A 26,671-nucleotide genomic window follows, 5' to 3' on the forward strand; every position below is an offset into this window, starting at 1 on the left:
GATATCCCGCATCGCAATATATTCAGAGTCTGACTTATGTGGATTCTGAATACAAAGATGAAAAGAATAGGAAAAGCCACTGCCAGGCAGCAAAGAGGGTCTGGGATTCATTCCTGCAGCCCAGTTTCAGAATCGGGCAGCAGGAAGCAAGCCAAGAGACAGCAAGCACAGGTGGCACGCTAAAGTGTGCTGGAAATGCAAATCGCCACTTCTGGACCTAAAGAGGCTGGAACAGAGGAAGACAGGGAAATGGGGCAGGTGACAGCCAAGAAATGGCAGAGATACTTGACACTGGGTTTCCATGGGAACATGTAGCCACTGATTCACCAGTGTGGGAAAACAAGAATGCATGTGGATCACAAAGAACAAGAGGAGTCGATGATACACTTTAGGAGTGATGCCTAACCACTCCACTACCCCACAACCCCCCCTCCCCCCACCCCACCACCATTCTCTCCAGAAAGCACAGGAAAATGCTGTGACAAAGATTGGCATTCCAAGCAACCTGCAGGGACACTAGGTATAGAATAACAGGTTTATTACTTTTCTGCTTCTTAACTATTCCTCAGGCTACTGCATTTTTAATTAAGAACCTTAAAATCCTACATTCTGAAATTACATCTCTAGGTACTCAATGGTCCAGGAAATTGGGTTATATAGTCAGCATTGCTGAGCATATAGTATATGCCTGGCATTGTGCTGTGGGTAAAGAATGAAAAAAATAATCACAGAACTCAATCCTGCCCTTGAGAAAGAAGCTCAAAATTAAACTATGGGAAACATTTAATGGAATGGATTCAATATGCAAAATAAGTCTCCCACTCTATGGGTAAAATTCATTTTTTTGTTTGGAATTTCATATATATATTAAAGATTATAGTTTGCAGTAGGGAAGGAGGGTGGCCAAAAGATTGTCTGAAATGAATAATTTTCGAAATAAAGTGATCATGGGAGCAAAATATGAAAGCATATGGAGTGTTTTCCTCCTGAACCTAGAAAAATACTTCATAAATGAAAGAAGGATTTTGGAAAAGAACCTTAAAAAGTGTAAGGAGAAGCTTTAGGATATTAATATTTCTTAAAAGATTGCCTAAACTTGGCTACCTCTGCCACAGATTTTCAGAATTACCACCAACATCTTGAACAAAAAAATAGGGAGGCCTGAATGAACACACCCAATAATTTGAGGAAGATTTGTTCTGTAAGCGCATTGTTCGTACTTTGCCTCTGGAGAGGGTGGTAGCCAGAGTAATGGCTCACTGAAGATGTCCCCATCCTAATCCCTGGAACCTGTGAATACCTTCTGTTATATGGTGACAGCCAATCAATCAAGTTGAAGGTGGAATTAAGGGTGCTAATTAGCTGACCTCAAAATGGAGAAAGTAATCTGGATTATCCAGGTGGGCCCAATGTAGTCACAAAAGTCTTTAAGAGATGAAAGGGGGAAGTGGAAGAATTTGTCTGACTTTTCAGATGTGAAAAAGATTCAAGGGACCGTAACATGCCAGGAATGCGGGCTGTCATAGAGACTGGAAAAGACAATGAAAGGCACTTCCCTCCTAGGCCCTCCAGAAGAAATGCAGCCTGCTGACAGCTTGAGTTTAGTTCAGGGACACCCATTTCAGAGTTCTCCAGAAGTGTTAGAGAATAAATTAGCCTTGTTTTAGGTCACTAAATTTAGGATCGTTTGCTAATAGTAACGATAGGAAATAATACAGAGAGCCTATGAAATTGTCTGTTTATAGACGGACGTCTTTTCCTCCCTTCACCCCACCCCGAACCCATTGTTCTTTCTGACCAGAACATTCCCCCCAGCTTTCTATTGCAAGCATTTAGCACAGCACCTGGTGCATAGTGGGCACTAGGTAGATTGTTGATGCATCAATAAATGAACGACAGACTGTTCCAGATTTACCTTTAGCTGTTCATTCCAAGTTGATTTTTTTCTCTACATAATTTTGTTTTCTTTTTTTTAATGGCCTCCTAGTTTGGAGTTGACAGTGCTTGCATTGGCAGGACAGAGCAGTTAATTTGGAAGCTTCGTGTTGCTAATCAGATATTGAGGTAGATTTTTAGGAATTCCCGTTAGAAGTTCATTTCCCTGCAGTCTTGCTTTTCTCATACATACCTTTGAGGACAAAGTTCAGCTCTTTGAAGTCACTCCAGTTGCCATTTTAAAAGGCTCTAAGAATAAATGGATCTTGAAACTCAAGCCCTGAAAATGTAGTCTGAAACAAAAGTCTGTGAAATCCTACAGAAAGCCTGAGGGGTTCTAATCTGGGGTTCTAAATCTGGATATTTTCTTTTGCCTTTCCCCACCAACCTGCTGGCCTCCCAGCTAAACTCTTTGCGGTCATTACTACTTAGGATCATCAGCGGCTCCTCCCTCTTATAGTTACATTGAAACATCTTGTCTTGCAGGTAGTAGAACCATGAAAATTGGTCTTGTGATCGTTTTGGCTGTTTTTCATCTAAAAATCACTCATATACTGAACATTTCACTCTGTTTACTAATCACTGTCATGGCAATATTCATAATAAAAATAATTCTGAGCCCTTTGAACACTCAATACCTTATTCAAAGCATTTCACATGCTTTAAAAATATATCTCCTTTTCATTAGAGCACAGAGAAAACCCCCAGAAAACAAGAAGATAAAATTTTATAATCCTCCTATGTTTCTTTAAATTATGTAAATAACCACTTTCAAAATTTTGGTGCTCATCCTTTCAGACTTCCTGTTTCAAAATTTTAGTTGATCATCTTCAAAGTGTGCTTGAGGTTGGTATGTAATTTTAAATTATTACATTTAGTTAGCTATTGAAAACACTCTAAGGATGAAAGTCAAAATTGAAAGACCAAATCTGGGACTAATTTTGAGAAAACCAAAGTGGCCTATGGCAACTAGGAATTTGCCAGGCATTTCTTATAGTCTTCACATGCCCTGGTGTCATGAAGAGCTGGCCTGGCAGCCCTAGCTGACCTCTGGTGTTTTGTTAAACATAAACAATTTTCAGAACATCAACATCTAGAAGGCCCCACTGATCATGGTGTGGCAGGACAAACATAAGATCCTTCCATAATTATGTCTGAACACATACAAAACTTTCCCAAGCCACAAAAAAGTCCCCACTTTGGCTAATATGAGTGACCACTGCTTCTTTACTAGATAGAACCTCAGCTTCATTTTGGTCCACCCTCCTTCCATAGGATGCTTATTGTGATACCTAATTATAGAATTATCTCTGCTTCCTGGCAATGCCTGATCCAGAGGAAAGCTCTGCTTCCCTAAATCTGTCATAAAGCCATCTAACCAAAGCCCAGATCTTACAGTAAAGAAGTCTTTCTTAATACCCTCCTACCAAGATATCCTCCGTTTTGCCATGATGTATTCTCTAAGCATTACAATTAGCAGTCAATCCAATTCATTCAACTACATGTGTGTATCTTGTGGTCTTTGGCCAGGGAACATTGACATTTTAGAAAAGAACTTCAAATAGACCATAAAACCCATTTGTTCAAATTTTGTGTGTTATTTATACATTCAGTGAAATTTTTTGAGCATTTACTGTGTCAAGCTTAATTCTAGGCCATGAGTATTCTGTAGTAAATAGGACAAAAGTCTGATTCTTAAGTTCTTGTGGTCTTTATTATGATGATCTTGGGGTCCTGGGATCTAGTCCCACATGACAGTCATATTTTAAAGAGATTAAATGTTTCCTCAAAGTGTGGAGAAAAATCCATTTAAGGTAACAAGTTATTTCTTTAGGAAACTTGTTGCATCTGATTTTCTCTGTGTAGTTTTCTGCCTAGCTTTTCTTAACGAAGAAATGTACACTGGAAAGAAATTATCCTACAGCATAGACAGTTATAAAGAGAAGTTCTAAGACAAATGTATATTAAAGAAAGTGTCTATATGTGCTCTGTATATGGCAATATGCTAATTTTTATCTACAGAACTGAATCATTACCTTTGTTGTTCAGGAAAAGATTTTCTTCTACATTCTCTAAGATTTTTTTCATCTAAAGCATCAAAATATTTGTGATTCAGTCACCCTAATACCGGCAGCCTTTTAGATATGGATTGATTTTTTTAAAAATGTTTACTGTTCTCAGATATTACCATTTTCATTGTGGGTCCCTTCAGACTGTACGAGAGACTACTTGGAAATATGAACGAGGATTATTGCTTTAGAGAAAGAGCAGGATTAGATGAATATCTCCTCCTGAATGTTCCGTGTTAGACAGGCAGTCTTTTTTCCCATAGCGGCTTCTCAGTAGCATGGTGACATTGCTATATTTCTTTATATAGTTTTGTTTAAGGATAAATATTTTGTTAAGAAATGTGTAACAATAATGATACCTATGGTTTCAGAAGGGTGCTCATTAACCCAGATAGCTTAGTAGAGAAAAATGTAATTAGTAACTCAAAAACCTTCTCCCCTGTCTCCTTATAATCGATTACTTTCTGGAGAAATTTTTATGTCATTTCCAACTTGGGTTGGATATTTGGGTCATTGGAGTCTCACCGGACTATAGTGGTCTAGAATTTATACAGAGTGGGACCAACAAAGTAGCCGGACCATTGAACACCTTTACCACAAAATCCATTAATTTTGTCAGGCCATCAACATTTCCCCATATGATTATGCTGAATGTAAAGAAACATGCCTTAATTAGGAAGGTAGAGCTGAGAGTAAGACTGCAGGTGTGCAACACTTAATCCATCTTTTACAAAATCACCCTAATTTGACTCAGAACAGAACAGGATTTTCAAGCCGGGTTAATTTAAAATTCTGTTTTCTGTTTAGAATGTAGAGTGCTTCTAGGTAATCTGGTATTCATTCTTCATTTATCAATGATAAAAACAGTGAACAAATTAATTGCTAACACGAAAGACCTATAATCTCTCATAATTATACTGATTTTCAAAGTCCATGTGGGCGGACTGTTATTAAGTATTGGCACAATGTGTTTCTGAGTAGGTGGCAGTGCTATGCCCAATGTGTCAGGAAATAAGACTAGATGCAAACTAATGTAAGAAGCATTTTCTTTATCAAAATGTATTTTAAAGTTTAGGAGAACTAGCTGCAGCATCAGACTTGCTTTTAGGATTAAAAACTCAAACTCCTTAGCACACATAGGAATAAAGCCTTTTATGATCTTGTTTGTCTACTTCCTAATCTCAGCCCCCACTGTTTGCTTCTCAATTTTCACATGGTGCTGTTGCCATTTTTACAGAATCATTCCTTGGTTCAACTTTTCCAACTTTTCTTGTTTTTTAGCATTTTTCATCTTAGCCAGCAGAACTTCCTCCCCCATTCTCCCAGGCTCAGAGACACCATCCTACTTGTGTACCAGATCCAGTTCCAGTATCTTCTTTCCTAGGAAGCCTTCCTGAATCTCTTAAGTGACCTTCTCTGGGTTCTCACAGCACACCGTGTAGATTACCACTTTTAATAATTACCAAATTGTTTTGAATACTCACTTCCTTGTCTGCCTTCCCAACAGGACTTTAAGAATCTTAAGTGCAAGGGGCACCTGGGCAGCTCATCAACTAAGTGTCTGCCTTTGACTTAGGTCATGATTTTGGGGTCCTGGGATCTAGTCCCACATCACATTCCCGGTTGAGTAGGAGAGCCTGCTTCTCCCTCTCTCCCTCTCTGCCTCTCCCCTCCACTCTTCAAATCTCTCTATCAAATAAATAAATAAAATCTTTAAAAAGAAGAATCTTAAGTGCAAGAATATTATTCATATTTCTGTTGCTGCATTCCCAATGATTTGAATAAATAACTAATGAATCTAAGTGAATGAATCCATATTAATAATTTAACTCATTAATCTAAAACCCAGCTAGAATAGATTTTTACATAAAATACTGAATAACATCTGCCTTATTTTATTTTATTTTAAATATTTATTTATTTATTCTAGAGAGAGAAAGAGAGAGCATAAGTACACATGAGTGGGAGCAGAAGGAGAGAAACACAAGAAGACTCCATGCTGAGTATGGAGCCCAATATAGAGCTTGATCTTGACCCTGAGATCATTACTTGAACTGAAATCAAGAGTCTGGCACTTAATTGACACAAATGCCCCACATCTGCTTAATTTTAATTGATCTAAGCGTATCTACTATATATTTGCTTTTATTTTTCAGTTGAAACTAGGCAAGGAATAGATATTTGTACTTCCATGTGCTGCTCATGGCAGCATTATTCACAATAGCCAGAGGTAGAAACAACCCAAATCTCCACTGACAGATGAATGGATAAATGAAATGTGGTATATATGTACAATGGAATGTGATTCAGTCTTTAAGGAGATGAAATTCCAATATATGTTGCAGCATGGATAAACCTTAAAAATATTACATAGTGAAATAAGCAAGACACAGGGACAAATACTATATAATTTCACATATACCTGGAATGGTCACATTAGTGGAGACACAATGTAGAATGGTGGGTACCAGGGGCTGGAGAGAGGGAGGACTGGGGAGTTACTGTATAATGGGTACTGAGTTTCATGGGAAGATGACAAAGTTCTGGATGATGGTGGTGGAACAACAGTGTGATGGTGATGATGGTGACGGTTGTACAACTGTGAATGTACTTAATGCCACTGAAAGTGGTTAAAATGGTAAATTTTATATTATGCATATTTTACCACATTAAAAAAGAATTGTATTATAACATGTTACACACACATAGAGTCTTCAGATTAGATGGATGGATGGATAGCTATGCATTAGAACTGTTTCGGCCTGGTAGAGTTAGAATGGAGGCTAGTGAACATCACACTTTGGAAAATCTGCCTTTTATTCTAGGAAACACTTGTCTCTATGTGGCCACAGAATGTCTGAGAGATTGTCTGAGGTCTGGGGGAAGGGTGTCACTTACTAGACATAGGACTCAAGGATCTCATGAGAAAGACAAACTTGTTTTTAGCCTATAATTAGGATACAGATTTTTTTTTTTTTAATATAGGACTAAGATATAGAGAAGGAAACAGAGATCCTGGAACAAAAGCATCCTGAGTCAAGAAGTTTTGCAGGATAGGTTGGACTGAAATATGCATCAGTATTGGTAGTAACAATACCTACAGGTACAATGGAATATTTCCTTGGCCATCTCTTTAAACCTTCCCAAAGCACCTTTGTGGCCTGAGAAATAGAGGCCTAGGATGTAAAGGAAGAAAAGAAAGTGAGTCAACAGTTCTCTGTAAGAATCAACCAAAATGAGCTGGTCATGGAAAGTGAAAAGAACTCTCCTACCCAAAGAAGAAGGAGATAAGCAGCAGAAGGCAGTGGCTTGATGGTAGCAGGTGGGTCCATGCCTGTGTCCATGGCCAGAGGCATTAGAGTTGGAAAGCAGCTCAGGCAGCACTAAGGTCCAAGGGCAGCAGAACAGTGGTGATGGAGAATGTCAAGAGCAATGGATTTCATGAGGCAGGAATTGGGGAGCTGCTGGCTTCAGCTCATGTTATGTAGAAGAACCAAGAGAAGCTTGAAAGTGTAGGGACTGAGAGCACTGAGGAATCTAAATGTGAGCTATTTGAACTCATCAGTGTGTGAAATCAGTCATGAGAATTTTATATGGTAAGGACATATTTATTTATTTATTTTTAAAAGATTTTATTTATTTATTCATGAGAGACAGAGAGAGAGAGAGAGAGAGGCAGAGACACATGGAGAGGGAGAAGCAGGCTCCACATAGGGAGCCCGATGTGGGACTCGATCCTGGGACTCCAAGATCACACCCTGGGTCAAAGGCAGGTGCTAAACCGCTGAGCCACCTAGGGATCCCCAGTATGGACATATTTAAAATATTAAGATTGGGGTCCCAGTCGTTTGATTGTCTGCCTTCGGCTCAGGTCATGGTCCCAGGGTCCTGGGTTCGAGTTCCACATAAGGCTCTCTGCTCTCTCTCTACCTAACAAATAAGTTAAGTCTTTAAAAACTAAAATAAAATAGAATATTAAGGTTAGGGCCTTAATTTCCATAAAATGTGAGTTCATATAAATACTAAGGGAATTTGCTTTGAGTCTCTGATTAATGATTATTACATTACTTATTTCTATCCTGCACACCTTCAACATCAAGACCTGAGAACCTCAGGATTTAAAAAAGTGCAACAATTCTAGAAACTATATCTCTTATTTTTCAACCATAGATATGGAAACTTCTGTTTGAATTACCGCCACCATCTATTTTAGGACTAATTTTACTTTGAGTTAAATAACTATGTCAGTGTAAATCCAGCAAAGAGCCGGAATTAGGAAAAAAGAATTTTCTTCCAAAGAATATATTTTAGGTGCAGCCTTTTGGATGGAGGATGTATTCCTTTCTACTCCACAACTGAAAATGTTTAAAGTGGAAAACAAAAGAGTCCTACAATAAACAGTTTTCTAGATATATCTAATATTTCCAGATATATTCTCCTGGAATACTGAACAAGGAAGAAAATAACTAATCATTTCTATTTACAAGAGGAGGAAACAATAACTTTTTGCTCTGGATAAGGATGTTTCACTCAGCAGGGTAATGCCTGGGTCATTCAAAAGCAGAAAGAGAGAAGAAATGAGACAAAACACCATTTAGCAGAAGCAGGAAAAGAAAGACTCTATAATTGAAAACATTTATAGGTAAAGTAGGTACCCCTCAGGGTGGTTATTCAGCAATTTCTTATTCTCTTATAATTGTGCTTTGTGATTGATCAGCCTGGGGGATAGATACTTGGTTCAAAGGGAATCAAACAGATGCTTATATTACTCATATAATTTTTTTCTGTCCCCATTTGACAAATGAAGAATTTTTTTTTTCCTCTCTCCATTTTACAAGTGAAGAAACTCTCGGAGAAATTAACTTACCTGGGGCTACAAGGCTAGTAAGTAATGAGGTTGGGATTCAAGAAATCTGTTCTAAACTCTCATGCTACTCACATGGGTTGCAAGAATTTATTCACCATCAGCATACCACCGAAGCTAAATGTTGATTTGCACATATTTAGATGGTGAGACTAAAATACTTACCATGTATCTATTTTGGAAATAAGTCACATTTTCGGAAAATGGGATTGGAATGTAAATGAGAATTTTTTTAAAAGCTGTAATATAAATATATCATTTTGAGATAGTGTCATAAAGAAAAACTTCAAAAAAGAGAGTGGGAGAAAAAGCACTATTTAGGGTAGCACCAGATTTCTGATTCGAGTGGCTGGAACTACATATAAGACCTTATTTAATGCTGATATTACCTCTAGTGTATGAGCATAAGAGGAAAATAATAATTTCCAAATAACTGTACTAAGGGGATAGTAAGGCTGTGTATAAATGAATGTTAAGGATGAGTGGTGTTTTGATTTGCCATGGGTAAAATTGAGGGAGAAGGATTAGATTACATTCATAGTTGTACCTTTACTGCAGTCTTGAACAGAAGCTTGCAAATGGCTGTCAGTCAACAAAGAAGTTTGTTAAGTGTCAACTACACTTCAATTAAAAAAAAAAAAACTGGTTGCAAAAAAAGGTTTGTTAAGTGAATGCAATTCACTAATTGCATTATTTTACTTTTTTAAAAAATTTATTTATTTATTCATGATAGTCACACAGAGAGAGAGAGAGGCAGAGACACAGGCAGGCTCCATGCACCGGGAGCCCGATGTGGGATTCGATCCCAGGTCTCCAGGATCGCGCCCTGGGCCAAAGGCAGGCGCCAAACCGCTGCGCCACCCAGGGATCCCCACTAATTGCATTATTTTAATTGTGTTTTCAACAATATGAAGTCTTAGAGAAGTACAATATATTTTTAAAAATATTTATTTATTTATAAGAGAGAGAGAAAGGTAGAGAGAGCACAAGTGAGAGCAGCGGGAGGGGCAGAAAGAGAGTGAGACAAGGAACCTTCCTGCTGAGTGGGGAGCTGGGCTTGGGGCTAGATCACAGGACCCTAGGATCTAATCAAGAGTTGGATGCTTAACTGGCTGAGCTACCCAGGTGCCCCAGCAATTATTTCTATCTTGGGACAAACACAGGTTTTATATTGAGTTACTGCACCTTCTATAACATGAGGCTCTATTTCAAAAACTCCATACACAGTCATCATGAATTCTCAATGTGGCAATTTTTCCTAAGGCCAGGGCTATACAAAAAGTTCTTGACTTAAGTGTTTTGTTTGATTTTTTCAGATTTGTCTAATGATTGACATATTGAGAGGACTTTTACTTAAGCAAAAGGCAAACAAGATGGATGAAGATATTTTTTTCAAGCCAGTTCAGGGTTCTTATGTAAATATGGCATCAGTATTTGGGTAACAAAGTCATTTTCATTTAGGTATTTCTTTCCTTTTTTTTAAAGATTTATCTATTTATTTATTCATAATAGACATAAAGAGAGAGAGGCAGAGACACAGGCAGAGGGAGATGCAGGCTCCATGCCAGGAGCCCGATGCGGGACTCAATCCCGAGACTCCAGGATCGCACCCTGGGCCAAAGGCAGGCGCTAAACCGCTGAGCCACCCAGGGATCCCCTCATTTAGGTATTTCAAGCTGCATTTCCACTCTCTTAGCAAAGTATCAAAAAAAAAAAAAACACATATGTTTCTTATGTCATTAAATAGAAATAGCAGAATGTGTGTTTATTTTAAATAATATATAAAACTGTACACTACTATTATATAGTAGAAACTTCAATATTTTTGATAAAGTATAGTAGTACACATTTATTTAGAATTGAAGATTGTCTATCCTAAATTAATTCTTCATCCCAATATATCTAGGCCATTGCAGAAAAGTGTTTCCTAATTGCCATACAACAGTTCTGCAACAGGAATCATTCAAATTACCAGCTTTGAACATATAATTGGGTAGCCACATTCTTAAAGTAAAAAAAAAAAAAAAAGAACCTTTCTCCTGTGATATTCATAGATCTCAGAAATTCTGTGAAAAAAACCTCCTTCTTATGTCCACTCTTGTAATATATTACTTTCTATTTTTATATAAGTGATACTATAACATCCATCCCTAAAACATGTTTGTTTTTCTTTGATAATACCAAAAATTCATATTCATTATAAACTGTTTAAAAAATGGGAAGAACACACAGAGAAAAACAAAACTCACCAATCAAAATTGCATCATCTAGATATAACCAGTATGAACAATTAGTGAATATGATTCTAGACATCTTTTCACACAAAAGACAAAGAGAGATAAATGATAGACATACTATACACAGTGTTTTAAATTTATCAATACATTGGGGTGCCTGGGTGGCTCAGCGATTGGGCATCTGCCTTTGACTTGGGGCATGATTCCAGGGTCCCAGGATCAAGTCCCACATTGGGCTCCCTGCGTGGAGCCTGCTTCTCCCTCTGCCTATGTCTCTGCCTCTCTCTTTCTGTGTCTCTCATGAATAAATGAATAAATTTATTAAAAATAAATAGTTATTATATTAATAATTTTAAAATATATAAGTAAATAAAGAAAATTATTAATGAATCAGTTTCATTTTAAATTTATTAATAAATCAGTTTCATTTTATAGGAGCTTAACAGAAGAAAAAAGTGTTGAAGCAAAATTAACTATCCCTTCATATTGGTTTGGGATATGGATTTATATTATTAATGAAGCAAAAAAAACTCAAACTGAAAAATTTATTTTAAATTCTTACTGGATTATTAGTGTCCCAGGGCACCCTACAGAAGCAAATTAATTCCATTCTGGAATTTCATAGGAATATATTGATTAAACGTTTGTCAGCATGAGCTCACAGTCCACAATTACAAACACATGGGGAATAAGCACCACATTTAAGTCAGCAGGAACAATAAACATAAATAAAACTCTAAGATCTTCAGGTGATGAATTTATCACATAGATTATGTAAGTAAATATATGAGATGTTAGAATACAAAATACAAAGAACAAGGTATAATTCAAAGAGAGTAGACAGATTTGATTAAAAAACCAAACACTGCTATTAGAAATTAAAAAAATGTTTTATCAATAAAATTAAATTTTAATAAATCAGTTAAACATCAAATTAAACATAAATGAGAGATTAAACATAAGATAGAACTAAACAAATTACCAGAGATTGAAAATACTAAAAATAAATGTACAGACATGGGGAAGAGAATATAAAATTTTTAAATACATAGAATTACAGATAAAGAGAATAAAAAGAAAAAAGCAGAAGTTAACATTTGAAGAGTTAGAAACTGTGAGGTATACAAAAATGAAAAAAGAATTAAATACTCACATTTAGTAAGAACAGTAAGTGCAAAACGGGATAAATAATATGTCACCCATGAGATGCAGTGTATAGCAAAATTATGGAATACCGACAAATTATAAAACTGGTCAGAGAGAAGACAAACAAGCTATCAGGAAACCAAGCTATCAGGAAACACTGGCATCAGATTTTTCAACAGCAATTCTAGAAGCCAGTCAGTATACACTTGAACAATAATTTTCCAATGCAGAGAAAAAAATACTACTTGTATTAATTAAAGTAATGTAACTGCTATGGTAGCTAAAATCAGAAATAACAGTAAGTTACTACAATAGAAATTATTTCTTGTTCATGTGATGTTCAAATTGGTATTTGACCAATGAATGGTTAACTCTACAGTGATGCACTAAGGCTACTTTCATCTTGGCCTTCATTATCTTCTTGGACCTCAGACTTTCATCCAGGAGATGGGAAAAAATGTGTGCAGAAACAAAACTCTTCTTAAATACTTTGGACTTGATGTGAAAAGCTTTGCTTCTCATAATACATTGGAAAGAACTAAACATATGGGGCCACCTGCGTGCAAAGGACACCAATACACTAACCCCCCAAGTTGGGCATCTACTTTCCTGCAATCATTCTACCATGTTGAGGTGATTCAGGAATGTCTTATGGAGAGCTATCTGCGCCTCAACTGTCAACCTCTATCCTTATACCTAGCTAAATTAGCATTAAAAAATCAGAGTAGGGGCACTGGGTGGCTCAGTTGGTTAAGCATCCTTCTCTTGATTTCAACTTAGGTCATGATCTCAGGGTCATGGAATTGAGCCCTGAGTTGGGCTCCACACTCAGCACAGAGTCTGCTTGTCCTTCTCCCTCTTCTCTTCCCCCCACTTGTGTTCTCTCTCTCTCTCTCTCTCAAAGAAAGAAATAAAATCTTTTTTTAAAAAATCAGGGTAAAATAGAGATTTTTAAAGGCCAATGAAAACTGAGTTTACCCCCAAGCTACACTAGAGGGACTTCTGTAAAATGTTCTTTAGTAAAAAAGAAAATTATTTCAGATGTAAAATCTAAGAAGCAAAAAGGAATGAACAGTAATAATTTTTTTAAAAAAATAAGGAAAATCTAAGCACATATTAACTGCATATACAACACTAATAGTATCTATTTTTCAGAGCAAAAAAAGCTAATGTGGAATCAAAATACTGCCATTCAGAAATAAAAAGAAATTAACAAGGATGAATTTCTAAAGTATTGTATCTAGTGAGAGAAGTCAGACACAAAACATTGTGTGAACTCATTTATATTAAAATTTATAAAAGCCAAACTTATAGTGGTAGAAAGTAGATCAGAGGTTTCTAGTGGCCAGGATTGGTAGAAGGAGATTGCCTACAGAGAGACACAAAGAAACCTGGGATGATGGAAATTGTCTGTATCTTGACAGGAGTATGAATTACTTGTCTTATTGTGAAATACTGATTCTTCTTCTTATATCATATAGCTTTACTTAACATCACTTTTTTATAAGGTGGACTGCTCGGGGTGTGATGGAAATGCGTTGTGTTCATGAGCACAGTAATTACTATGATAGATAACTTTTATTGGTTGGCACTATGCAAAGAAGCTTATATGCATTCTTTTATATACTCTTTACAATAGTTTTGTATTTTCATCCACATTTTGTATGTGAAAAAAAAAAAAAAGGAAGGTTGAGGAAGATTAGGTGACCTTCCTGGTAATTTCTACCAATGAATGTTTGAGGTCTTTCTTTCTGACCTGCAAATATTCAAAGAATTAATAATACAACAATATTTTCAAAATATACAAACCTGGTGCACCCCTAATTTTAGCTTGAAGCAGAAATGCACAGATATTACTACATTGTTTTTCATTTCAGGTTTGCAACTATCCACTAGTGGCATAGAAAGAATAGAATGACTTCAGAGTCTTAAGAAATAAACAAATGTTCAGATACCCTTATGGAGTGTACTGGCCGAAGTATACTCCAGAAATACTCAAACAATAATAAGATTTAAGTTATTGGGATTCTCAATAATAGTTTTTAAAAAAAAATTTGCTTGCCTTATATAAGTCATGGAAGCCATAGCAAACTAGTTAACAATACTTACTTGATCTTGCTGCCTAGAATGTAGCACTTATTATCTCTGAGAAATTCTCATATTTATACTTGGAGGCATTTAAAATATCAGCTTCAGAATGACATATCCTGGGATGCCTGGGTGACTCAATGGTTGAGCGTCTGCCTTTGGTTCAGGGTGTGATCCCAGGGTCCTGGGATCAAGTCCCTCATTGGGCTCCCTGCAGGAAGCCTGCTTCTCCCTCTGCCTGTGTCTCTGCCTCTCTGTTTCTCATGAATAAATAAATAAAATCTTTAAAAACAAAACAAAGTGACATATCCAATAAAGGGTTAGTATCCCAAATATACAAAGAACTGATACAACTCAACACCCCCAAAACAAATAATCTGATTAAACATGGGCAGAAGACATGAACAGACATTTCTGCAAAGAATATAGATTGCCAACAGACTCGTGAAGAAATGCTCAACATCATAATTATCAGGGAAATGCAATTCAAAACCACAATGAGATATCACTTCACAGGGATCAGAATGCCTAAAATAAAAGAAGAAACAAGTGTTGGCAAGGATGTGGAGACACAGAAACCCTCGTATATTCTTGGTGGGAATGCTAGTGTAGCCACTGTAGGAAACAGCATGGAGGTCCTTCAAAAAGTTAAAAAGAGAACTGCCTTACTATCCAGTAATCATACTACTGGGTATTTGACCCCCCAAATACAAAAACACTAAGTTAAAAGCATACATGCACTCCTATGTTTATAGTAGTATTATTCACAATAGTCAAGATATGGAAGCAGCCTAAGTGTCCATCAATGGAGGAATAGATAAAGAAGATGAAGGAAATATATATATTCATACTCATTGGATATAGAAAGAATGAAATCTTGGGATGCCTGGGTGGCTCAGTGGTTGAGCGTCTGCCTTTGGCTCAGGATGTGATTCCAGGGTCCTGAGGTCAAGTCCCACATCAGGCTCCCCACAGGGAGCCTGCTTCTCCCCTCTGCCTATGTCTCTGCCTCTCTCTCTGTGTGTCTCTCATGAATAAATAAATATTTTTTAAAAAAGAATGAAATCTTGCTATTTCCAACAACATGGATGGAGCTAGAGAGAATAATACTAAGTGAAATAAGTCCGTCAAAGAAATAGATGATTTCACTCATGTAGAATTTAAAAAAACAAAACAAATCAGCAAAGGAAAAAAAAAAGAGAGAGAGACAGAAATATCAGCTAGTAATCTGTTATCTACACAGTGGCTTAAAAGAATCTCTAGGGGAGCCTGGGTGGCTCAGCAGGTTAAGTGTCCACCTCTTGATCCCAGTTCAGGTCTTTTTTTTTTTTTTTTTTAGATTTTTTTAAATTTATTCATGAGAGACACAGAAAGAGAGAGGCAGAGACATGCACAGAGTGGGGAGAAGCAGGCTCCATGCAGAGAGAGCCCAGTGTGGGACTTGATCTGGAGAATCTGGGATGACGCCCTGAGCCAAAGGCAGATGCTCAACCACTGAGCCACCCAGGCATCCTGAACTCAGGTCTTGATTTTAGGGTTGTGAGTTCAAGCCTGATGCTGGGCTCCACACTCAGCTTTAAAAAAATACTAACCAGGTTATCTAAGGTTGTTTGTTTGTTTGTTTAATCTAAGAACTTCTCATAACCAGAGTGATTGATGCTGCTTCATACAGGAAATCATTTGTATGGGGGAATAGAATATGTTGAAGTGAATCTCTTAGTCACCATAAAAGGAGTAAATTTGCCACTTTGAAGTTAGAGAAAAAGAATTTCTCAATTGAAAAAAAAAAAAGAAAAAAGAATGATTTAGGAAATATACCCCAGTGTACTACTAGGAAACATTACCAGTAAGCAAGAAAGAATTCATGACCTAAACAATTTTTTAAGACTCTTATTAAGATAATAAGCTTCTGCAATAAGGATCATGATGGAAAGAAGACATGACTTTTCTCAAATATTTTGTATCCAACCCAGAGCCTGTGTGATGAAAAGAGCAATGGAGTAGTTCATGCACTCTTAGATCAAAATATTTGTTCTGTCAGTTTTACTTACTTTGTAGCTCTACATGTTCCCGGTCTACATGCTGACCAGGTTGAGACTAGGTGGAGAACATCTAAACAAAAATAAGCAAAAATTGTCAGTGTTGTTTTAATATACAGTCTCAAACCAATTAAAAATCTTACTTCACCTATTTATTGTTCACTGAGTTGTTATTGAAAGTACAAAGGCAACTTACGATTATGAAGAAAGCCAGTTTATAGAGTTAAAGACATTTCTATATATCCAGCTGACTCATTGCTGAGTTTGCCAAGAAGCTTGGTCATTTTCCCTACTTGATGCATTTGCTCATTTGTTGCCCCTCCCACCATCAAGGAAAAAGGCTTTAAAAAGTATTTGCTAAGAGCCTTCTTAGGTGAAGGAAAAAAAACAACAGCTTCAGGAAAGAAGGTACCAAGTAAAAATCATCATATATGGTCACCATTTAAATCATTATTATGAAATTATTGAACAAAATTAATTTAGGGAGTGATGGCATGAATCTGTACTAATTACAATACATAAAGTTCTGAACACAAAGCATTTATTACCCCCAGAACACACGTAACAGTCGATATTCATTGCACATTTAACATGTGCCAGTTGAGGTGCTAAGCACTTGTGTTATTACCTTATTTAATTCTCACGGTAAACCAGTGATAGTCATTGGACAATTTTTCCTGAATTTATGATTAATAATGATAAAAAACAAATCCATTAAAGTCGTTTGCATGAGAAGGCACATACATATAACCCAGAGATCAATTTGCTGAAAAGATTAATAAAAGATGGAACAGAATAAAATTAGAGGGACTGAATTAAGTTCAGAAGCTAAGAATTGAATAGTTTGTTGCAGATGGGGAAGAGGACACTATTTCTGAGTCAGTGATCACAGACTCCATTATGTCCAGAATTCAGACATTAAAACATTAAAACACAGAAATCACAAAATGTCAGCCTCATTGGCAAAGGTAGAATTTCATTCCTGAGTGTTTTAACTACTAATCTGGGAAATCAAAACCTCTCAATTCATCAGTTAGTGAATTGTTGGAATATGTTCATTTCATAATATAGAATTAACTCAATGAGCACAGGCCAATTGACAGTCTTATGATAATCTAAAATTCTCATTTCACTTGGGATAAACTGAAGAACTTTCTCTGTCTTTATGAAAATAATGGATAGGGAAGGTCATTCTCAATTTAAATAAATTTACTAGAATCAGGGAGATTACCCCAGACCCAAGAAACCTGCTAAATCCTTTCTTCATTTTCTTTAGTAAAACAGGTTAAACACTCTTTTTCTAGGGTTAACACTGCTCCTGAACAGAATGATCAGAAAATCTTAGAGAAAAAAACTAAATGAAAATCCCCTTTCTCCTTGATAGCCATATTGTTTTAGTATCTTTATTGGAAATTCTATATTTGAATAAATTATGTCTTTTGAAATATGTGTATCAGAGTATCTGTTTGCCATTGAATAATGAAAAAAGTAAATGGAAATTTTCCATATAATAATCTCTGTGATATTTCATACAACATAATTTTAGATGAAAGATATACAGAATTCTTTTACTAAGTTGTATTACAGGATAGATTCAAACCCTTTTGTGAAGTGCAGCCTTAAGCAGGCAAAACTGGTAGTCTGAGTAGATTAATTTTAGATCTAGGAGGGAAGCTAAACCTTTTTTTTCTTTTTCTACCTGTGTTATTGTTTTAATTTTAATTTCAGCATAGTTACCATACACAGTTATATTAGTTTCATGTGTACAATATAGTGACTCAACAATTCTCTACATTATTTAGTGCTCATCATGATAAATGTACTCTTCAATCCCCTTTCTATTTCCCTTATCCCCCCACTCACCACCTTTCTGGCAACCATCAGTTTATTCTCTATAGTTAGGAGTCTGTGTTTCGGTTTGTCTCCTTTTTTCTTTGTTCATTTGTTTTGTTTCTTAAATTCCACACACCAGCTAAATTAAATAGTATTTGTCTTTCTCTGAATGACTTATTTTATTCAGTACATACCCTGTAGATCCATTCATGTTGTTGCAAGGTTTCATTCTTTTTTGCGGCTAATATTCCAGTGTGTGTGTGTGTGTGTGTGTGTGCGTGTGTGTGTGTGTGTGTATTACCTCTTCTCTACCCATACATCAATGGACATTTAGGTTGCTTCCATAACTTGGCCATTTGTAAATAATGCCACGATAAATATGGGGTGCATGTATCTTTTCATTTTGGTGTTTTCATATTCTTTAGGTAAATACTCAGTAGTGGAACTACTGGATCATATAGTAATTCTATCTAACCTTTTGAGGAACCTCCATACTGTTCTTCACAGTGGCTGCACCAACTTGCATTCCCATCAACTTTGCATGAGGGTTCTATTTCTCCACATCCTTGTTAACACTTTTTGTTTCTTGTGTTTTCAATTTTAGACATTCTGACAGATCTGAGGTGGTATCTCCTGTGGTTTTGATTTGCATTTTCCTGATGACTAATGATATTAAGCATTTTTTCATTTGTCTGTTGACCATCTGTATTCTTCTTTGGAGAAATACCAATTCATGTCTTCTATCCATTTATAATTAGATTACTTGTTTTTGGGGTTTTGGGTATCAGCTCTTTATATATTTTGGATACTAATTCTTTATTAGATTCATTTGAAAATATCTTTTCCCATCCAGTAGGTTAACTTTTAGTTTTTTAAAAAAAGATTTTTATTTATTTATTCATAAGAGACACAGAAGCAGACATAGGGCAGACAGAAGCAGGCTTCATGCAGGGAGCCCAGTGTGGGACTCAATTCCAGAACTTTGGGATCATGCCCTGAGCCAAAGGCAGATGCTCAACCACTGAGCCACCCAGGCATCCCAACTTTTAGGTTTTTAAATTGTTTCCCCTGCTGTGGAAAAGCTTTTTATTTGGATATAGTCCCAATGGTTCATTTTCATTTTTGTTTCCCTTGCCTAAGGAGACATATCTAGAAAAATGTTGCTATGGCTGATGTCAGATAAAGTACTGCTTGTGTTCTTTTCTAGGATTTTTATGGTTTCAGGTCTCATTTTTAGGTCTTTAATCCATTTTGAGTCTATTCTTGTGTAGAGTGCGAGAATGTGGTTTAGTTGCATTCTTTTGCACGTAGCTGTCCACTTTTCCCAACACCATTTGTTGAAGAGACTGTCTGTTTCACATTGTATGTTCTTTCCTCCTTTAATGAAGATGAATTAACCAAATAATCATGGGTTTATTTCTGGGCTCTCTATTCTGTTCCATTGATCTATGTGTCTATTTTTATGCCAGTACCATATTATTTGATTACTACAGATTCGTAGTATATCTTGAAATCTGGAATTGTGATACCTCCAGTTTTGTTCTTTTTCTAGATTAATTCGCCTATTCAGGTTTTTTGTGGTTCCATACACATTTTAGGATTATTTATTCTGGTTCTGTAAAAATGTTATATTTTGATAGGGATTGCATTACATCTGTAAATTACTTTCGGTAGTATAGATATTTTAACAATATTTGTTCAATTCATGAGCATGGAATATCTTTCCATTTCTTTGTGTCACCTTCAGTTTCTTTTTTTTTTTTTTTAAGATTTTTATTTATTTATTCATGAAAGACACACACAGAGAGAGAGAGAGAGAGAGAGGCAAAGACACAGGCAGAGGGAGAAGCAGGCTCCACGCAAGGAGCCTGATGCAGGACTCGATTTGGGGACTCCAGAATCACGCCCTGGACGGAAGGCAGGCGCTAAACCGCGGAGCCACCCAGGGATCCCCTCACCTTCAGTTTCTTTTGTTCCTGTTTTATAGTTTTCAGAGTATAGGTTTTCACCTCTTTTTCTAAGTTTATTCCTAGGTATTTTCTTATTTTTGGTGCAATTGTAAATGAGATTTTCTTAATTTATCTTTCTGCTACTTCATTATGCGTATATAGAAATGCAACAGAATTCTACACATTGAGTTTGTATCCTGTGACCTTACAGATTTCACGTATCAGTCTGAATAGTTTTCCGGTAGAGTCTTTTGGGTTTTCTATATATAGTATCATGTCATCTGCAAATAGTGAAAGTTGTACTTCTTCCTTACCTATATGGATGCCTTTATTTCATTTTCTTGTCTGATTGCTGTGGTTTGGACTCCCAGTACTATGATGAATAAAAATAGTGAGAGTGGACATCCTCATCTTGTTTCTGAGCTTGGTAGAAAAACTCTTAGATTGTCCCCATTGACTTGATGTTAGCTGTGGGGTTTTTATAGGTGGCCTTTATTATGTTGAGATATATTCCTTCTAAACCTATTTTGTTGAGAGTTTTTATCATGAATGAATGTTGTTCTTTATCTAATGTTTTTTCTGCACCTACTGAAATTATCATATGGTATTTATCCTTTCATTCGTTGATGTGATATATCACTTTGATTGATTTGCAAATATTTAACCCCCTTGGATCAATGAAATAAATTCTACTTGATTGTGTTAAATGGTTTTTTAATGTATTGTGGATTCAGTTTGATAATATTTTGCTGAGGATTTTTGCATCTATGTTCATCAGAGATATTGACCTGTAGTTCTCTTTTCTGTAGTGTATCTGGTTTTAGTGACATGGTAATGCTCACCTTCTGGAATAAATCTGGAAGATTTCCTTCTTCTTCTTTTTCTTTTTTGAGATTAGTTTGAGAAGAATAGGTATTAGCTCTTCTTTAAATATTTGATAGAATTCAACTGTGAGTCCATCTGGTTGTGGACTTTATTGGGAAGTTTTTGATTACAGACTCAATTTTATTGCTGATAATCAGTCTGTTCAAATTTTTTATTTCTTCCTGGTTCATTTTTGGGAGGTTATATGCTTCTTGGTACTTATTCATTTCTTCCAGATTGTCCAATTTGTTGCCATAAAGTTTTTCATAATATTCTCTTATAATCACTTGTATTTCTGTGGTGTCTGTTGTTATTTCTCCTCTTTTATTCCTGATTTTGTTTGAATCCTCTCTCCTGTTTTTTTGTTTTTTTGTTTTGTTTTGTTTTTGGTTGAGTCTGGTTAAAGGTTTATCAATTTTGATATTTTCAAAGAACCAGCTCCTGGTTTCATTCATCTGTTCTATTGTATGTTTGATTGTTGTTATTTTAGTTTCAATTTCATTTATTTCTGCTCTAATCTTTATTTTTCCTTTCCTTCTGCTGGTTTTGAATTTTGTTTGTTCTTTTTCTAGCTCCCTTTGGCTGTGAGAGTGAGTTGTTTGATATTTTTCTTGTTTCCTGATATAAGACTGTATTGTTAACTTCCCTGTTAGAGCAGCTTTTCCTACATCCCAAAGATCAAAAACATGCAACAGTCAGGGGTCAGTCTGAGGGTTGGGCCAGTTTTTAAATATGTTCAATTGTTATATAGTTTGGGATCTGTCTTATTCATGCACAGCTAAAGAGTGAGCCTAAACACTTGTACAGGTTCATAGAGTTATGGACTCCCCCTCTTCAGCTCTCTCCTCTCTGGAATTTCTTCCTCACCTACCTCCTGCATCCTGACACAATCTACTCCTTTTCTAGATTCCTATGGTCAGATATATAGGATTTCTATAGAACTTTGGCTTCTGGTGCCACTATTCTACTATGCAGTTGCAAAAAGAAAGAAAGAAAGAAAGAAAGAAAGAAAGAAAGAAAGAAAGAAAGAAAGAAAGAAAGAAAGAAAGAAAGAAAAAGAAAACACCCCCCTCCCCCCCAATCTGGGTTGCCTTTCCAAATTTTGACTTCTTTCCATAAGCCATCTATTAATCATGGGAGAGATAGTGTCATGGGCATGTCTTCCCATGATGAAGGCAGAATTTTGCATCAACACTTAATCATCTGAAATGTCTTTATTTTGCCTTAATTCTTAATGATTTGGGGGGGGGTATGGACTTCTAGGTTGACTCCTCCTCCTCCTCCTCCTCCTCCTCCTCTTTCTTCCGCTTTAATGAAGTTGTCTATTGTTTGGTGATCTACAACTTTTATGATGAGATAGATCTCATCTTTATTAGAATTTTCCTGTATGTGTTGTGTTTCCTTCTCTGCTCCTTAATAGATCTTTTACTTTATCATTTGTTTTCTGTAATTGACAATGATGTATCCAGCTATGGTTTTGGCTTTTTGGCTTTTTTGTCTGTCTTGCTTGGTCTTTGCTAGACTTCCTGGATCTATGGGTTATTATTTTAAATAAATACAGAATTTTTTTCTTTTGGTCAATGATTCCTTGTGTGTTTTTCTGACTCACTATCTCTTATTTCCTCCTTAAGCGCATATTTGAAAGCAGCTCTTCTTGTGGGTTTCTTCTCACTGGGATTTTTCTTTTTCACTTCTAAATGTTCTGAAAGTTCCAGATTCCATCATCTGACTTCATTCCTGCTTAAGTTCTAGCTTCCTCACACATCAGGTTTGTAGTATCCTCTTAGAAGAAAACCCACATAAAATAGAAATCACTCAAATATACAAAGATAAATGGTTCTACTTCTCAGTTATTTTTATTTTGTCATTGATTATTGAGCAGTCTGATTTGTATGTATGTGTTGGTGTACACGCTGCATTTTGTGAATATGGTAAGTTGGATTTTCATCTTATAGCAACTAACGTAAATCTTTTAAACACTGTATGACATTTTAGATCATTGATATATAGAAACACTATCAACTAGAAAAAATTGCAAATAAAATCTTTAGTGTTTAAGAGAGAGCACAAAGGTTAAAGTCAATTAACTGTGCTGTACTTCAGATTAAAAAAAATAGCTGTATAACATTTGGGGAATCACTTAATCCATTTTTCAAATAAACACAACCTTTGGTACTCTAAAGGATTATAACATTTTCACTCTAGCACACTGCCTACATAGGAATAATTCAATTATTCATTCAAAAATATTTTCTGAATGCCTACTATATGTGCCAAGCACTATGTAAGCACTAGAAATAAAATGATGAACAAAATGTTAACATTTTCATTCAGTATGGAACTAAATTTAATTTTAACTTTGAACTCAGTATGGTGGAAACATAAATTGATACACAGTTTTGGAAAGGAGTCATGCTTTACAGACCCATTTTTAAAAACATATTTTTGACAGAGCAATGCTACTTTTAGAGTCTAAGAAATTAATTAAAATGCATTCAAAGATGTATTAGTAATAGTAAATGATAAGAAAAAATTCACATTTTCATTATAAGAGTTGTAATTAGTAAAGAATGTTATGACATATGACAACAAAATGCAATTTTAATAATGTAAAAATATTATTTACAAAGGATATTAATGGTGTGGAGAAATGCTTATGATATAACAATGATTAGAAAAAAGTAAGGTGGTTTACATAACTTGATCTTAGAGATGCAAAATAATATGCACAGAGGAAAAAGTACACCAAAGTGTTTATTGCTTGGTGGTAGAATTATTGATAATTTTATTTTCTCTTAATTATTTTTCTATTTTTTGACAATTTTATTCAGGCACAAATGAATATTGAATATAATAATGAATATAATATTGAATATAATATTGAAAATTGAATATAATATTGAATATAATATTGAGATTTTTCATTATAATGTAATATTCCTAGTATAATGAAATTTTATTTCATTTTTCTTTTGAGTCAATTTTAACATATTACTATGTGATTTACTCCTTTAAATTAAGCAAAATAAAAGTAGCTACTCAAATATATTAGTTATTTTTTTAAATTTTATTTATTTATTCATAAGAGACAGAGAGACAGAGAGGCTGAGATGCAGAGAGAGAAGCAGGTTCCGTGCAGGGAGCCTGAGATGGGACTTGATCCTGGGTCTCCAAGATCAGGCCCTGGGCCAAAGATGGCGCTAAGCCACTGAGCCACCAGAGCTGCCCATATATTAGTTGTTATAGTAAATGGAAATAGCAAGATTTTCTTCTTAAGAAGCCAATACAGTCATATTGTTTAAAAAAAATTCAACTCTATATTTTTTATGCAATAACTGTAAATAGTTATAAGATAAAATAATCAGAAGAATTATTATAAACTATAAGCAAAATAAAGCAGATGTAGCAAAAATCATATGAAGCAAAGCAAAAATTAAATTGGGACAAAGGAGCCATTCTATGCCATACTTCATGAAACCTAATATTTTATGCTTGTATCTTATGAAGAATCAATTTTTTTCAAACATCCTTAAAACATTTCCAAAAGCTGTTTTTATGTTATACTAAAAGGAAAATTGCATTAAATTCAAGGAAGCAGAAACTATAGAAAACATATTCTTCTAAATATTACAAATTAAATAAGAAGTTAGTGGCTATGGGTGACTAACGCCCAGCAATGTCATAGTTTCCAGCTACTGTAGACAGGGTAAGTCTTTCTCAGAGGCAGCACCTCTGGTAACTTATCAGGAAGCATGATTTGCTGAAAGATTTGCAGATACTTGAACATTTTATGGGAAAAATAGATTTTTTTAATATTATTTATTTTAGAGAGAAAGAAAGTGAGTGTGGGCAGGGGGAGGGGCAAAGAGAGAATCTCAAGCAAACTTCCTGCTGAGTGCAGAGGCTCAATCTCACGACCCTGAGATCATGACCTGAACAGAAACCAAGAGTCAGATCCTTAACCAACCAACCAAGCCACTCAGGTGTCCCTGTGTGGGAAATAGATTATAAGAATTCTAGGCCAAGGAAAAAAGAATATAATGTTGAATGTGACCAACTTTGTTGATATGGATGACCTAACTGGAAATTCCAAATTCAACATGCTAGTTCCAGAAACCAGGAGTGGCACCAATAGTTTGAATGAATGACCGAAACCTGGCCTGAACTGAGAATTCTATTCAATGAATTGAGATGCCAGTAGAGAAATGAATCTTAAGACCTAAGGGTATACAAATTTTGGAATGAACCACTTATCAATTTCCTAATTGCAAAGGCCCAATGGAGACTTCCTTCACTGAAGCATTGAGATACACAACAAAGTAAAAAGTATTAGCAATACTGGAAAGCTCTAGTAGTTGTGCTCTGCATGATGGGGAAGCCAATGAGAGGTGTCTTCATAGAAATGGGTTCTCTGATTTAAGTGAGGATGATTGGATCCCAGAATAGCAGAGGCTAGAGAGCAGGGATTAACCACCAAAGAAAAAATAGACATGTTTATGTAAATGAGCAGCAGCTCTAGAATAGTATTAGAATTATATGACCCACAAAAAATTTGATGTTGGTATCATATAGGCTTCAAATAGAGAAGTAGCCTACTAAAGTCTTGTTTGATATGTATAAAACCAAACTCTCTATTATGTCAAGACATTTGTTTTGGAGCAATCTTAAAGCAATCTAGATTTCCAAAACTGATTCAATTCACAGACAAGAACCCTGTGAATTAATGGGAGGACAGGATGAATGCTCTTGAGGAAGAACATTGGGATAATCCTGTAAGTGTGCAATTGAACCTTCTTCCTGCAGCCACCTACCAAGGTAGGAGACTGGGAAAAGAGAAATATACAAACTTGTGGGAATGACTAAACACTGGCTCTAAAATGACACTAATAACTTAGGATTCAAAATGTCACCAAATTGAATGTGCTTCTCTGACCCATTTACCTGTTATAAGGTAGCCACTTTTGAGCAGTTGCCAAAACAAGAGAAACCTCTACCCCAAGTCCAGGATTCAATGCAAGCTGTTCTGCTACTTGAGCCTCATGACCTAGTAGATCCAAAAGTTCTTGAAATCTCTTTCCCTCACCAAAGGCTGAGTTTTGCTATTGCCAATGCTGAAAGCCTAGCCAAACATCACATGACACCACTACCTGGTCGTGGGGAGGGCCAGTGGCTAGCAAATTAGCTGCCATCAGTTTGAATGCAGTGAATTCCTACCATCTTAGAGTGGGACATAATTGATCCTCCCTATCTCCCTGTCTACTGTCTCCCTACAGTAGACATGTAGTTTCTATCCAAAATCATACTTCTGGCATTATTTATCCTAACTTGACGTCTTATTCACCTTATCTAACATCACATTGCTTTTGACCCAAGAACTCATTTTATAGCAAAAGAAGGAAATAAGCTTCATTCCCAAGGTATTGATTGGACTTTCTACATGTCCCATCACCTAAAAATATCTATTCTGTTAGAATGGTGAAATGGCCAATTGCAAACTCTAGTTTGCTAGCTGACAACATGTTCCAGGGCTGAGATCATATCCTCAACAGTTGTCTATAGGCTCTAAACCAGCAACCAATATATGGTACTGTTTCTTCCATATCCAGAACATGTGAGCCCAGGAATCAAGGTATAGAAATTGATTCCT

The 26,671-nt window shown here is 35.8% G+C and overlaps 1 protein-coding gene across 4 annotated transcripts in view; it reads right to left on the minus strand.

The window, feature by feature from the left end:
- The window catches only part of UFM1 (ubiquitin fold modifier 1), a 208,383-nt gene that overhangs the window by 138,742 nt on the left and 42,970 nt on the right, over nucleotides 1–26,671 (minus strand). For 3 of the 4 annotated variants that reach the window (XM_072797294.1, XM_072797288.1, XM_072797289.1), the window contains exon 6: nucleotides 16,391–16,451. In XM_072797294.1, the coding sequence (XP_072653395.1) occupies nucleotides 16,391–16,451 (61 nt within the window). Of the gene's footprint in view, nucleotides 1–13,518; nucleotides 14,868–16,390; nucleotides 16,452–26,671 lie in introns of those variants that run through there. The other variant, XM_072797287.1, reaches the window with a different exon arrangement.

The sequence above is a fragment of the Canis lupus genome, chromosome 24 (genome assembly GCF_048164855.1).
Source record: "Canis lupus baileyi chromosome 24, mCanLup2.hap1, whole genome shotgun sequence".
NCBI classification, from domain to species: domain Eukaryota; kingdom Metazoa; phylum Chordata; class Mammalia; order Carnivora; family Canidae; genus Canis; species Canis lupus.